Source organism: Vipera berus (assembly GCF_964194415.1).
Source record: "Vipera berus genome assembly, chromosome: 4".
Taxonomy (NCBI): domain Eukaryota; kingdom Metazoa; phylum Chordata; class Lepidosauria; order Squamata; family Viperidae; genus Vipera; species Vipera berus.
Window position 1 is genome coordinate 98,363,807 of NC_138206.1, and position 12,720 is coordinate 98,376,526.

The 12,720-nt window shown below is 36.8% G+C and overlaps 1 protein-coding gene across 1 annotated transcript in view; it reads right to left on the bottom strand.

Annotated features, from left to right (window-relative positions):
• Nucleotides 1-12,720, bottom strand: part of TMTC4 (transmembrane O-mannosyltransferase targeting cadherins 4) — a 61,251-nt gene continuing 48,531 nt past the window's right edge. Inside the window, exons 14-18 of the mRNA XM_081326762.1 lie at nucleotides 12,387-12,528; nucleotides 10,227-10,341; nucleotides 9,228-9,340; nucleotides 7,586-7,655; nucleotides 1-7,077 (exon numbers count right to left, since the gene is read on the bottom strand). Coding sequence (XP_081182888.1) covers nucleotides 6,923-7,077; nucleotides 7,586-7,655; nucleotides 9,228-9,340; nucleotides 10,227-10,341; nucleotides 12,387-12,528 — 595 coding nt within the window. The 3' untranslated portion in view covers nucleotides 1-6,922. The remainder of the gene's footprint in view (nucleotides 7,078-7,585; nucleotides 7,656-9,227; nucleotides 9,341-10,226; nucleotides 10,342-12,386; nucleotides 12,529-12,720) is intronic.

Below are 12,720 nucleotides of genomic sequence, written 5' to 3' on the forward strand. Positions count from 1 at the left end.
TTCATGCATTTTTTATTACTAAATTTTATTACAGTTAAACAAGGACTCCCTGAATAAACTTATAATGAATCATAGACAAACATTGAACATATCACCAAACTAACTAGATAATTCTGTGCGTTCTAATACACACAGAAATCCCATTATTTCTCCTGTGCAAAATCCATACGTACAAAATTGTTAATATTTACAACAAACAGCTACAATTCTTACAACCAATTTAACATAGTCATATCTTGGTACTCAGCTGCTTCAAAATTCATAAAATTTGGTACTCGATGCATTTTGAAACTAAAATCTTGTCCCAGTACTCATCTTTCTCCCAGTACTCAATGTGCAAGGTAGAACTTGCTGGCATCGACTGCCTCAAGACTTGCTACTTCTTCTCGCTGATATAAAGGGTCACGGAGTAGATCACATGGTTTGCGGAGTACTCGTTTTTAGTACTTGTTGCTCCTCCCAGAATGGATTAATGACAAGTACCAAGATACCACCATATTTACAAATGCCAATGAATGGAGGCTCCCAGCAAACTATATATATAGGATTGCAACTTTAGCAAAATTTTACTTAATCCTAAGTATCACGGCATGAAATTTACCAAAAGTTAACCATGTAGTACAGGTGGTCCTCAACTTACAACAGTACATTTAGTGATTATTCCAAGTTACAATGGCACTGAAAAAAGTGACATGACCGTTTTTCACATATAGGACCATTGCAGCATCCCCATGGTCACATGATCAAAATTCAGACACTTGGCAACTGACTCATATTTATGACAGTTGCATGTCCCACAGTCATCTGATTACCTTTTGCAACCTTCTGACAAGCAAAGTTAATGGGAAAGCCAGATTCACTTAACCAATGTGTTACTAACTTAACTTCAGTGATTCACTTAACAACTGTAGCAAAAAAAGGTTGTAGAATGGGGAAATTTCACTTAACAAATGCCTCATTTAGCAACAGAAATTTTGGGCTCAATTGTGGTCGTAAGTTGAGGACTGCCTGTACAGGGGATCCCAATTTATTATTAAAGTTCAGAGCAAAAACTTGCAAGCACCTGTAAATCTTGAGTTGCAATCTTCAAAGACATTACAAGCAGCAAAGGAATTTATAACTGAGATAACAGCTATTATTTCATTTTAGAAAAATACATGATTTATAGCCTGATCCTATGCATTTCACTGGAGAGCAAACCACGATCCATCCAGTTGCAAATAAGGCATTGAGTGCCATACTATACAGAATCTAGAAGTCTGAAGGAATGTTTGAAAGAGGCTTATTAATTGCATTCTAAATCGTCAGGTTGATCTGTTATTTGCCAATCAAAGCAGCTTGACATATGGACAGTTTTTGTGCAAAAAAAAATGTAGGAAGAAGGTTGATTAAATGTTCCTATCCTCCCTATTGCCTTCCCTCCATCAATCATCACCTTCTAAGGTTTCTTTTAAACATCTAGTGCATAATATGTACTTTTGCACTAAGTCCCACTGAAATTGGCAGGCAGTAATTAAAAAACAAGATGTAAATCTCTCACAAATTTGACATCAGGTCAGTAACAAAATGTCCTATGGTGCCATGGACAAGGCCATAAACAAGTAGCCTGTCAGTTTCACACCTGTCCCAGAAAAGGTTAATAAGCACTCACTAATATCTATGTCAAAATAAATGTTTTGCATCAGCAAGTAGCCATCTCTAAGAAGATAAGCTGTATAGAAAAACAGGGCTGTCTCTAGTCTAGAGGAAGGGAATATCAGTATGTCAAGAGTATGCTTGTGCAATTGAAGTCCCATGTTTTTGATAGGTGTTGCAACCCCCAACCCAAAAAAGACAGGGCTTCAGCCATGCACACAATCTTGATTTTTTTTTAATCCTTTCTGCCAACATTTCTGTAGACCAAGTAGGAAAGATGTATGTTCCTCGTATCTAACTGCTGAAATTTTTACCACAACTGGAAATTAATACAGCCACAAGACTCTTGGGTATTACCAGAAGCAAATAATGACACAGAATATTCCACTGTGGATCTATGTGCCCAACAATTGTGATACTCATGAACAGTTAGTGAATGAATTAGGCTAGGGGTCCCCAACCCCTGGTTCATGGACCAGTACCGGGCCACGGCATGTCAGCAACCGAGCCACAGAAACAAGCAAAGCCCCATCCGCGAGATGCAGGCAGCACACAAAACCATGCCCCTCCGGTCTGTGGAAAAACCTCTCTCCACAGAACCGGTCCCTGGTGCTCAAAAGGTTGGGGACCTCTGAATGCCTTTCTTGATATACTAGGTTCAGGAAACCTAGAGTTAACCCTAACATATCCCAGAGATCTTATGAGGTGTAATGTACTTTTATAGTGTTTTAAAATGCTATTCAAATAACTCCAAAATAAATTATTAGTTTTAATAATTATATTCAAAAGTAAAATCATTTACATCTCATCTAAAAAACCATATGTACACATGCAAACAAGAACACATTAAAAATGTCACTTTGAGTACTCAATATGTTTGCAACCACATGCATTTTACAACTCTATTAGAAAGGGAATTAACTGCTGATCCATCTCCCCTGCTGGTTTATTCTTGGTCTGAGTTGTGTCACATGCAAATGCTGGTTAACTGAATCATGGTTTGGATTAACCAAATTGCCTTATCTCACACAACACATCAATTGTATCCTATTGTGCTTGTTGAAATTAGCTTCTGCAAAGACCTATAATTTCAAGCATGCTGAATTCAAGATTTTTATGTATGTAAACTTTTACAAGGACCTTCTGCAAGGATTTACAAGAATTCTATATGATTTGGGGCAGTAATTTAACTAATTGGTAATTTTTTAAAAAACAAGAAAGTATAATATAAACAAAGAGTAAAATATAAAAAATTTAAACGCTATAAATTTTAAATAAACTTCACCTTATAATGTCTTGATTTTCTAATTCAGAACACATAATGCAAAGCAATGATACAGTGATCAGCAATTAGGGTCATGCAAAATGTCTCAGATTAGAACAAATTTAAGATTTGAAACCTCCCTACATTGTCTTTGAAATATTTGTTCTGAATTTGACATGGGCTGTCAAATAGGAAAGTATTTCAAATTGGGGTCAGATATTCTGAGCTTCAAATGCAACTTGGAAAATTTCTAACAAAGTTGGAAGAGCTTGTGTGAACTCAAAACAACTGCTTCCACCCTGAAAGAAGGCATTTTGAGGCCATTTCTACTCAAACTGGAAATATTTTGTCCAATTCTATCAGTAATATCCAGTTATTATTGATATGATAAATACAGTACTTAGTATATTCGGCTTCAGTTAACGCAAACAAAGGGTTAGATTTAAGTAGGCAGAAAGAATGCGAAGAGAAGAAATTACAGAAGAGAAAGAGACAGTTGGAAACAAGTAAAAGGGAAAGGACATAACCAGTATATAGAAAAGAGAAAATGGATAGCTTTCATGACAATTGTTCTATAATGAAGCTTATGGAAGGATTCTCTTGATCTATTGTTTTAAAGAGCATGATCTTATATCCTATATTATTTATTATAAATATTATAGTCAAAGTCAACTGTTAATTGTTCATAATCAAGTGATCCTCTACTTATATAATGGTATGTGGGAAAGACCTTGGAAGGAATGGCCAGGAAATGCTGCCTAGGGAATGATCAGATAAGAGACAGCATCGTCCACAGCTGGATAGTGACCAGGGAAGATGTTCAGAAGAGACCCTAATTTTTTGGGCTGTAAAAATGATAGGACTGAGAGTAGTGCTTTCAGACCTGCAAGATTCTGTTAATGTAGAATAGAATGTGTTCATCTGGTTGTAATTTTTTTTTTAATCCCATTTATATCCCGCCCTTCTCCGAAGACTCAGGGCGGCTTACAATCTAAAGCACAAATCAATGTGCTTAGCAATTCCTATCTGGTCCAGCTAGTAAGGCTGATAAAATGGGACAGTTTCTGTTCTAGTAACCATCTGTGATGGTCACATGGGCTGGCCTAAGGTTGCATTACTAGGAAAAGAACCAATAAGAAATAAAATCTCTCTCTCTCATTTTGGAGTGTAGCTGTAAAATCTTCAAAAGTGTTTCTTTGCCCCTGTCTTCCCATAACAGAATAAATTATGCTACTTATGATCAAGCAAATTCACTTTTGCCATAAATTATTATCAAATGCTACGAGTATTTTAAAATCTAGAAACTTTTATAATTGAAGCCTTGTTGAAATGATGTAGGTCAGGAAAAACTCAATTACCAAACAGATTTTTAGAATCATAAAGCTTTTACAACTGGTGACACTGAATTCTATTATCCAATCAGATATTTTGTCTGACAAGATCGATATCGACATCATTATTTTTTTAAAAAAAATAAAATAAGACTTTTCAACGCCAAGAGATCCTTAGTACTTGTACACAAGCATATAAATTGAAGTGTATATGAGAAAATAATCTGAATAAACACAGTTGTAGCTTAACATATGCAAGTACTACAGAAATGGTTATATCTCTATCTTGAATCTGTTCATCTAATGTTGAATAAATGAGAGAACCCGAACATATTTAAAGTTGAAAAAAAACAAAATTACAGTATCATGGTATCCTCAAAATTGACAGCATCAAACTACATGCTTTGCAAAATATAGAGGTTTCCATTCCCAGAAAATTGCTCTTATTATTGAATGAGCATGAATCTGATGTAACAACTATCTGGAGATATATGTGTCAGCGGGAAGAAAGGCAACATTTGACTTTGTCTTCAATAATGGAAAATGAAAAATAAATAAGGAACACACTTACTTTATTCCAGAATCTGTAATGAAATGAATATGGCATGTGGGCTTTCTAGATATTTAAAATATTCTCTATAACAGTGGCCCTCAACCTTTCGTGTGCCAAGAATCATTTCTGTGGAGGGCAATTTTTCTGCAGACTTGGGGGGGGGAAGGGGGCATGGTTTCATGCACTGCCTGGATCCTCTGTGTGCGCAGGTGGGACTTCTCTGGCTTGCATGGCCCACTTCCTGATAGGCCGTGGTCTGGTGCCATTTCATGGACCAGGGATTGGTGACCTCTGCTCTATAACTATCTTGTCTGATGGAATATTAATATCTAAAAATATCCATGATGGCTAAAACAGCACAAGGCTGAATAGAATCTATTTGTCTGAATTTTTTTTAATAAAGTGTGTGGAATCCCTAATACAGAAATCATGATGCTAAAGAATTCTTTAAAACTCCTCTCTCCATAGTGGTGCTATTTTTAGAAGAAGCTGAAAACGGGAACTAAGATTCTAGAATAAAATACATGCACATCATATTTATTTCTTTTTCACTTTCCTGGCTCAGTGCATATCCTTTTCTTTGTCTTCAGCACAGAAAAATACAGACTCCACCAAGAATAAATATGGACATGGAACAACAAACTATTTCCTGATCCTTAAGTTACTAGACAAAGTTAGATATAATACTAACAGGTGACCTTAGAGTATGTTTTTAGAATCTCTATACTCACCAAGAAAAAATGAAGAATCATCAAGAATTTAAGCTCTTCATAGGACCACAAAAACAGACACCAATATATTAAACCGAGTTAAAAGCCCCTTCTTCTGAAGTAATGATCATTACCCAGTTTAAGTGTTTAAATACCTAACCTTCCAGACACCCTCAATTTTCCAAACTTCAAAATAGCAAGCCCTCCTTTATAACCTAGTCAAACACTGACTTTAACTTAGGTGATAGCAAATATTTGAACCTAGGAGCAGTATGAATTCAAAGACTTCTTGCAGTGGAAAAATCTCGACCTGCTGTATCTCATGTTCAGCAGGTTTATTTACAACTCACGGACAGCAATTAAAGCCTAGCCAAATAAAAGCAACTTCACCTTATGTGTTATTGAAGCAAATAATCTCTTCATGAATGTACAAATCAATTTCACTGATCAAAGTGTTGTCCTTATTACAAAGTAATATTTCAAACAGATAGTCTTTGACTTACAACTGTCTAATGACAGCGCAAAGTTATGACAGCCTCAAAAAAACTTTCTTACAATCTCCCCTCCCCCCAAAGTTACAACCATCCTGCCCCCTCTGCAGTCATGGGATTGCAATCTGGGCTCTTGGCAACTGGTTCGCATGGATGATAGTTGCATCATCTTGCAATCACCTGATAACAATTCGCAACTTCCCAGTGGGCTTCCCACAAGCCAAGTCAATTGGGGGAGCCAGGTTTGCTTAACAACTGTGTAATTTGCTTAGTGTTCATGGTAAAATGGTTGTAAACTTGGATCCAGTCACATGATGTCTCACTTAATAACTGTATCTCTTTTGAAACTAAAATTAGTCCCAATTGTGGTTGTAAGTCAAGGACTATACCAGTACTGCACTGGAATTCCTATTGAAAGTGAACAGTTACCATCCACGAATGAAGGCAAATATACGTGTCCCAGTATAATAATGCAAAATCAAATTTGAGTTGGTCACCGGAACCAGAGCTCTTGGACTCATGCTGGAGTTCTTGGACTCATGCTGGAGCCCATCTTCAGTTACCATCCATTTCCGTTTCTGAACTGAACAATTTTCCGTTCACACGCTCTGCTGAAGAATATCTCCAACTCTTTATTTTAACGTGGACTCTACCAGTGCAAATGACTGGATATCTGTATAAATATTCATCTGATTTCATCACTGGTTTAAAAAAAAAACCTGAAAAGGAGAAGCAAGCCCTTTTAATTCTCTAAATAAAATGTTCTAAACTAGGGCCTTTTTCCCCCTTTGAAATTCTAACACTAAATTTCAAGAAACGTCTCAATGACCCATGTTGTTGTGTTCTGTAGACCTGGGTGACAACGCCTCTCCCTGGTGATCCGTAGCCATGTTACCCATCAGTGTATGCAATCTGCATTCAAAGCCTGAGAAGAAACCTCAGACATCATCCTTTTTTTTTTGCAGTTGGTCCAGTTTCTTTTTTAAAAGACTATAGTTTTCCCTGGTCCCAGCTGCTGTGGGGTCAAGCTTCAGAGAGACTTCATAGTGTTTCTTGGCTAAGTCAAAATTTCCCCAGCGATGGTACAGTACAGCTGAAACAGCAAAAGGGATTTTTTGTTAGCAGCGTTGTTGACGAATACACAGTCTTGCCAATTATGTAGAAAACATTAAAACATTTGGTTGGCTGTCGGCACAGTGGCAGCCTGCTCTGTAGCCAGCTGGAGCAGACATGTTTGGAGCTACACAGGCCAAGGAATGACAAGAGTAGATTGTGCTAGAGCCATAAATGGCTATTTTTATCAGGGGGGCTTATTGTGATTTGCAAGCACAGGACAATTTGCCACCACTGACATACACCACCTCTGGGTTGCAGCAGGCAGCCTGCCTGGTTGGTCTGTCATACAATGTGATTGGCTTGATACTATTGGAAACCTGCTCTAAGAACTCCAGTATCTTTTGGCAATTTGCTTAGCAAGCAGGCGGATGAGAAATCTAGCTAGCAGAAGAATGCCTGCAAGAGACTGAATGTGAAAAAAAAATCAACCAGTGTCTGAATTTTTTTAAAAAAGTTTGCACCAGGGGAGCTATAAAATGTCTTACCCAAATTGCCATGGTAACTGGCAGCCGTTGGATTGGCTTTAATTGCCTTGTGGAACAAAGCTTCAGATTCCTGAATAATTCAGAAAAAGAGATCAACAGGACAAGCTATTTTTGTAGTGCCTACAATGTCAAGTGCAACCAAACACTCCCAATTACCTCATGCTCTATGGTCAATTAATGTGATTATGTCACCCTATTTTTTTCATGTGCATTCACACTTCCATTTCTCTCTAATGGAGATACGGACAATATAATTCACAGGCCAATCCAGCTGTTGGTTGGTAGTTGCTGTCAATTAGACTGTAATTACTTCAGTGTTGGTAAGAACACAAAAACACTTGTGGGCTGCATTAGAAACCAAAGGTTCATACAAATCACTACTTAAAACCAACACATTCAAATAAATTTAGTCTGAAGAAAATTGATGGTATAAATCTAAAGTTATCAGATCTGGGCTACAAAAATCCAGACCACCTCTAGATTGCAGAAAACAGGTATCAAATCCTGCCTTTTCCTGCTCTAGAGATCATCTGGATTTTTTGATTTAATTACTTCTAAGACATTACAGTATTTGTATGTGAGGTGCATTCACATTCTTCATTGGTAAACTGTAACAGTATTTTTACTGGAAAATCTCTCACACAGACAGACACACAAAGAGAGAGAGAGAGAGAGAGAGAGAGAGAGAGAGAGAGAGAGAGAGAGAGAGAAATTCTAACTTAAAAAGGATTTATAGATTTATAGCTTGGCAAAATAATTTTCATTATTTTTCTAACAAATTTTTGTTTCATATTTGTTCATAAATCTCTTCTTAATTTTCCATTTTCCCTGGTGTCTGCAAATAACCTGCCTTAGTCTGAACAATTGAAAGCAGTGGGCATTTTCATGATTCATTTTTTAAAATGATTTCTGTAAAGCTTACAGATCCTTCATGGATGACATCCTTAAGGCTTTAAAGACTACATTTAAGCCAATTTCCTTTTGTTAAAAGAAAGTTATTGTTTAATAGGTAAGATCAAGGAAACTATAACTGTGTGCAACTTACATTGTTTTAAATGTTTTTATCATATTAAAATAGGAATAAAAAACTTTTGTACTTCAAACTATTTTTGAAATTGATGCTATTTTTACTACAACACACTATCTAAAAAGTATCATCAAGTTCAAAAATTTGTTGAACAATAGTTTTTTTCTATATTTACGGTTTGAGCTTCTTGCATACAATAATTAATCGTAATAACTGAGACATATTTGTATCTGGATTTTGGATTGTTCTGGAAGAAACTCCTGTTTGTATATTTCTATCTACCCCTTAATCCAAAAATGAACCAGTGTGCTTCAGTTTAGTCAGGTAAAAAAAAAATGAAATTGCCTGGTAACAGCTGTTTATTATCCCACAACCTGGCAATGCCATTTGGATAGGACTTACAATTTCTCTTAAGATTTCTTTCCCCTGTAATTTTAAAAAAAACAAACCCACAAGTACAAAATACATATTTTGCTGTGTTGGCTTCCAAATTAAATCCATCGCCAATTTTTCACTGAGTCACATTTCTGAGGACATACCTAATCTCTGCATCGTTGAAAAATAAGATTCGTAGGAGTTACCTATCTACAAATTGTGGTTAGAAAAATGCTTTACCTTATATTTCTGTGATTTCCCCAGTACATTTGCCAGCGAAAACATAAGAGAATGATCATTTGGTATTAACTCCAAAGCTTCCCTTCCAACAGTTTCTGCTTGTGCCAAGTTCCCTAGGAACAAATTAAAGGAGAGAGTGAGATGGAACAAGGGAGAATAACTGTTTTTAATCAAAATAAGATGATTAGCTATTTTCCTTAAAGAATACAAGAACAGATCAAATAATAAAAAATGAATTGCAAGTGAAGAGCAGGGCATTAAAATTTGCACAGTATTTTTTTCTAGAGGTAAAGTATGAAATAAATGTTTGGCTACTATGCATTTAAAACATGTTCATAATCAGGATGTGAATATAACCAGATTAAGAAATGTTCATATCAAACACAGAAATAAACTGAAGAACACCAACATGAAATAAAAGGTTTTGTGAGTTTTCTGAAGGCTGTTGGAGAAAAAGAACAGAGGGAACCACCAGCAGAATGAAAGATTTTCTAATTGATTAGTAAACTGACAGATACCAGGATGATCCTTTCTTTTTTATTGAATTTTTGTAAGCTAATCAAATTAGGAATCTTAATCAATTAATTTGATACAAAGGTCCAATCCATCGTGAGATAAAACTGACATAATACATGGTGAGTCTTTTCAAAAGATGGTTGCCCAAAACTTCTACATCTGTTATGATTTCAAACACTACAATGTAATAATAAATTTATTTCTTGTTCAATTCTGAGATTATGCCCCCCACCAAGACATTGATACAAATGGAAAACCGATGTCTAAAGACACACTTTTGGCACGTTCAGCATTTTGCAATGACAAGCTTATGTACAGTTTGTGAGAGATGCCGTTTTAGAGCAGCTGTAAAATCTTGGGTTGGTGACATTCTCGTTCCTATTTTAGAACTACAGCCCCACTTCCGGTAGTAGAAAACAATGGGCTGGAGATCTAAACAAGATTAAAAAAAAATACTCTGGGGGGAAAAAAAGCATATTGTACCTGTATTGTCGAGCAATATAATCATATTGTTCCAAGCCAAACTATGTTGTGGTTTCAGCACTGTGGCGTTTCTCCAGGCATTCAGTGCATCTATGTGGCGATTTAGATCGGCATACTGAAAGTAACACAATTGGCCATGAGATAACAAGTTAAGAAAAGTAGCTCTTGTTGAGGTCCCTCTGTAGGAGAGTCGCTGCATACCGACTAAATCTGCAACGTGAATAATTATAATTCCAGGACACTGCGGGTCAGTGCTTCTACACCCTCCAAAAGCATGGAGAATGTCCCAAAGTATCCCTCATGCTTAAATCAGAAGGGCTGTATTGCCCTAACATTCAAACAGCCCAAATATGCTTCTCCTATTTTAGAAGGAAGACTGTTATTTATTGATTGAAGAAACTGGCTTTTCCAACTGATATAAGCTTCTTCATTCTACGTGTCTTACATGTTGGAGTACAAAGCAAACAAGCAAACAAAACAATCAAACAAAACCACAAAGAAAACCCATCAGAATAAGAGTAACAGCCAGGCAAAATTTGCCTATTATTTACATTTATCCAGTTACTGTCTGGAATATCAAGGCTGGTTTGGAAATAGGACACAGATGATCTGTCCATAGTTTATAATCCACAACCTCAGGCATGGTTATTGTAGTCTCAGGACCTCCCAGGACACTTCTGGAGAGGGGAGAACTCACATTTTCAGGTTTGGGGAGAATTTGAGTTTTGTGTAGCAACAGAGATCAAAAAGGGGCTTTAGGTCTTGTGGAGGCATAACATACCAATCTGTGGCATTCACAAGGCATCACCGATCCCTAGTTGGTGCTAATTTTTTGCACGATAGTAAAATATTAAGAAATGAAATTACTCTTCCCCCCAATTTGGTGAGGGTTAATAGGAAAGGGAGAATTGACCCCTCCCCCCAAAAGACTGTCAAAAACAGCAGTTGGGAGAAAATTAGCAGTGGTATCTGTGTACCTGCTAATTTATTACTAATTTTATTAAACAGTATTTATCCCTACTATTGTTCAATTAATAGTCTCCTTAGCCCTTTTCTCCATTTCTCCTCAGACTTTTAGATTGTTCAATTACAGGTAGTCCTCGACGTACGACCACAATTGAGTCCAAATTTTCTGTTGTTAAGTGAGACATTTGTTATGTGGGTTTTGTCCCGTTTTACAACTTTCTTGCCACAGTTGTCAAGTGAATCCCTGCAGCTGATAAGTTAATAACCTGGTTGTTAAATGAATCTGGCTTCCCCATTGACTTTGCTTGTCAGAAGATCACAAAAGCTGATCACGTGACTCCAGGATACTGCAACCATCATAAATAGGAACCAGTTGCCAAGCATCTGAATTTTGATTATAGGACCAAGGGGGTGCTGCAAATGTTGTAACTGTGAAAAATTGTCATAAATCTACGCTTTTCAATGTTGTTGTACCTTTGAGCGGTCACTAAATGAACTGTTGTAAGTCGAGGGCTACCTGTACTATAGCAATTATATAGGACAGCAACCCCCAATCTTTTGGGTACCAGGGACCGGTTTTGTGGAGAGATGTTTTTCTGTGGACTGGAGTGGGTATGGTTTTGCACCCTGCAGATGGGGCTTCGCTTGTTTCCATGTGTCGGTTTCTGGCATGCCACTGATTGGTGCTGGTCAATGGACCAGGGGTTGAGTACCCCTGATATAGGACACAGTGTGCTGCTAATTTTCACCACTCTAATATACAGTTTTACATATTGTATATTCTTGTACATATAGTACAAGAAACATTTAGTTCCTCAATAAGAGTCTTTACCTGAGCATTTCTGGGAAACCAGAAGTTACAAAGTGAGGTTCGGTTTACATTCGTTCTGATGCCATCCTGATTTATAATTCACTTCTATTAAAAGTATGACTGCAACTTCAGCATGTGAAAGACCCTACAGAATCTTCCTAAACAAATCCAAAGTCCAAGGAGGTACTCTCTAATAAGCAACTGATCAACATTCAAAACTCACTGCATCTTACGTATCTAGGGCAGTGTTTCTTGACCTTGGCAACTTTAAGGTGTTGCTTGGTGGGGAATTCTGGGAGTTGACGACCAGACAACTTAAAGTTGCTAAGGTTGAGAAAGGCTGATCTAGGATCATTAGCAGAAAGATAAATAAGTACACTTACTAAGCGTCCTAGATTATAGTAACAATCTGGGTATTTTTTCCTGTGTCTAATTGCAGTCCAGTAGCTTTTCTCTGCTTCTTCATACCTTCTTAAGCTATTCTGCACTATCCCTAAATTCATCCATGCTGCTGCAAAATCAGGCCTAGGCAAAGAGAGTTGTGAACATTTTAGCATATTAAGTACATGACAGCTTTGATGTCCCTTATTTATAAAATTAAAAATGCAATCTGAATTTAAAACTGTAAAGCAATTTAACGTGTTTTTTTAAAACAAACAAACAAACAATAATGTAATAACATAGTACATTAAGGACAAGGGGGAGGGGAAAATAATT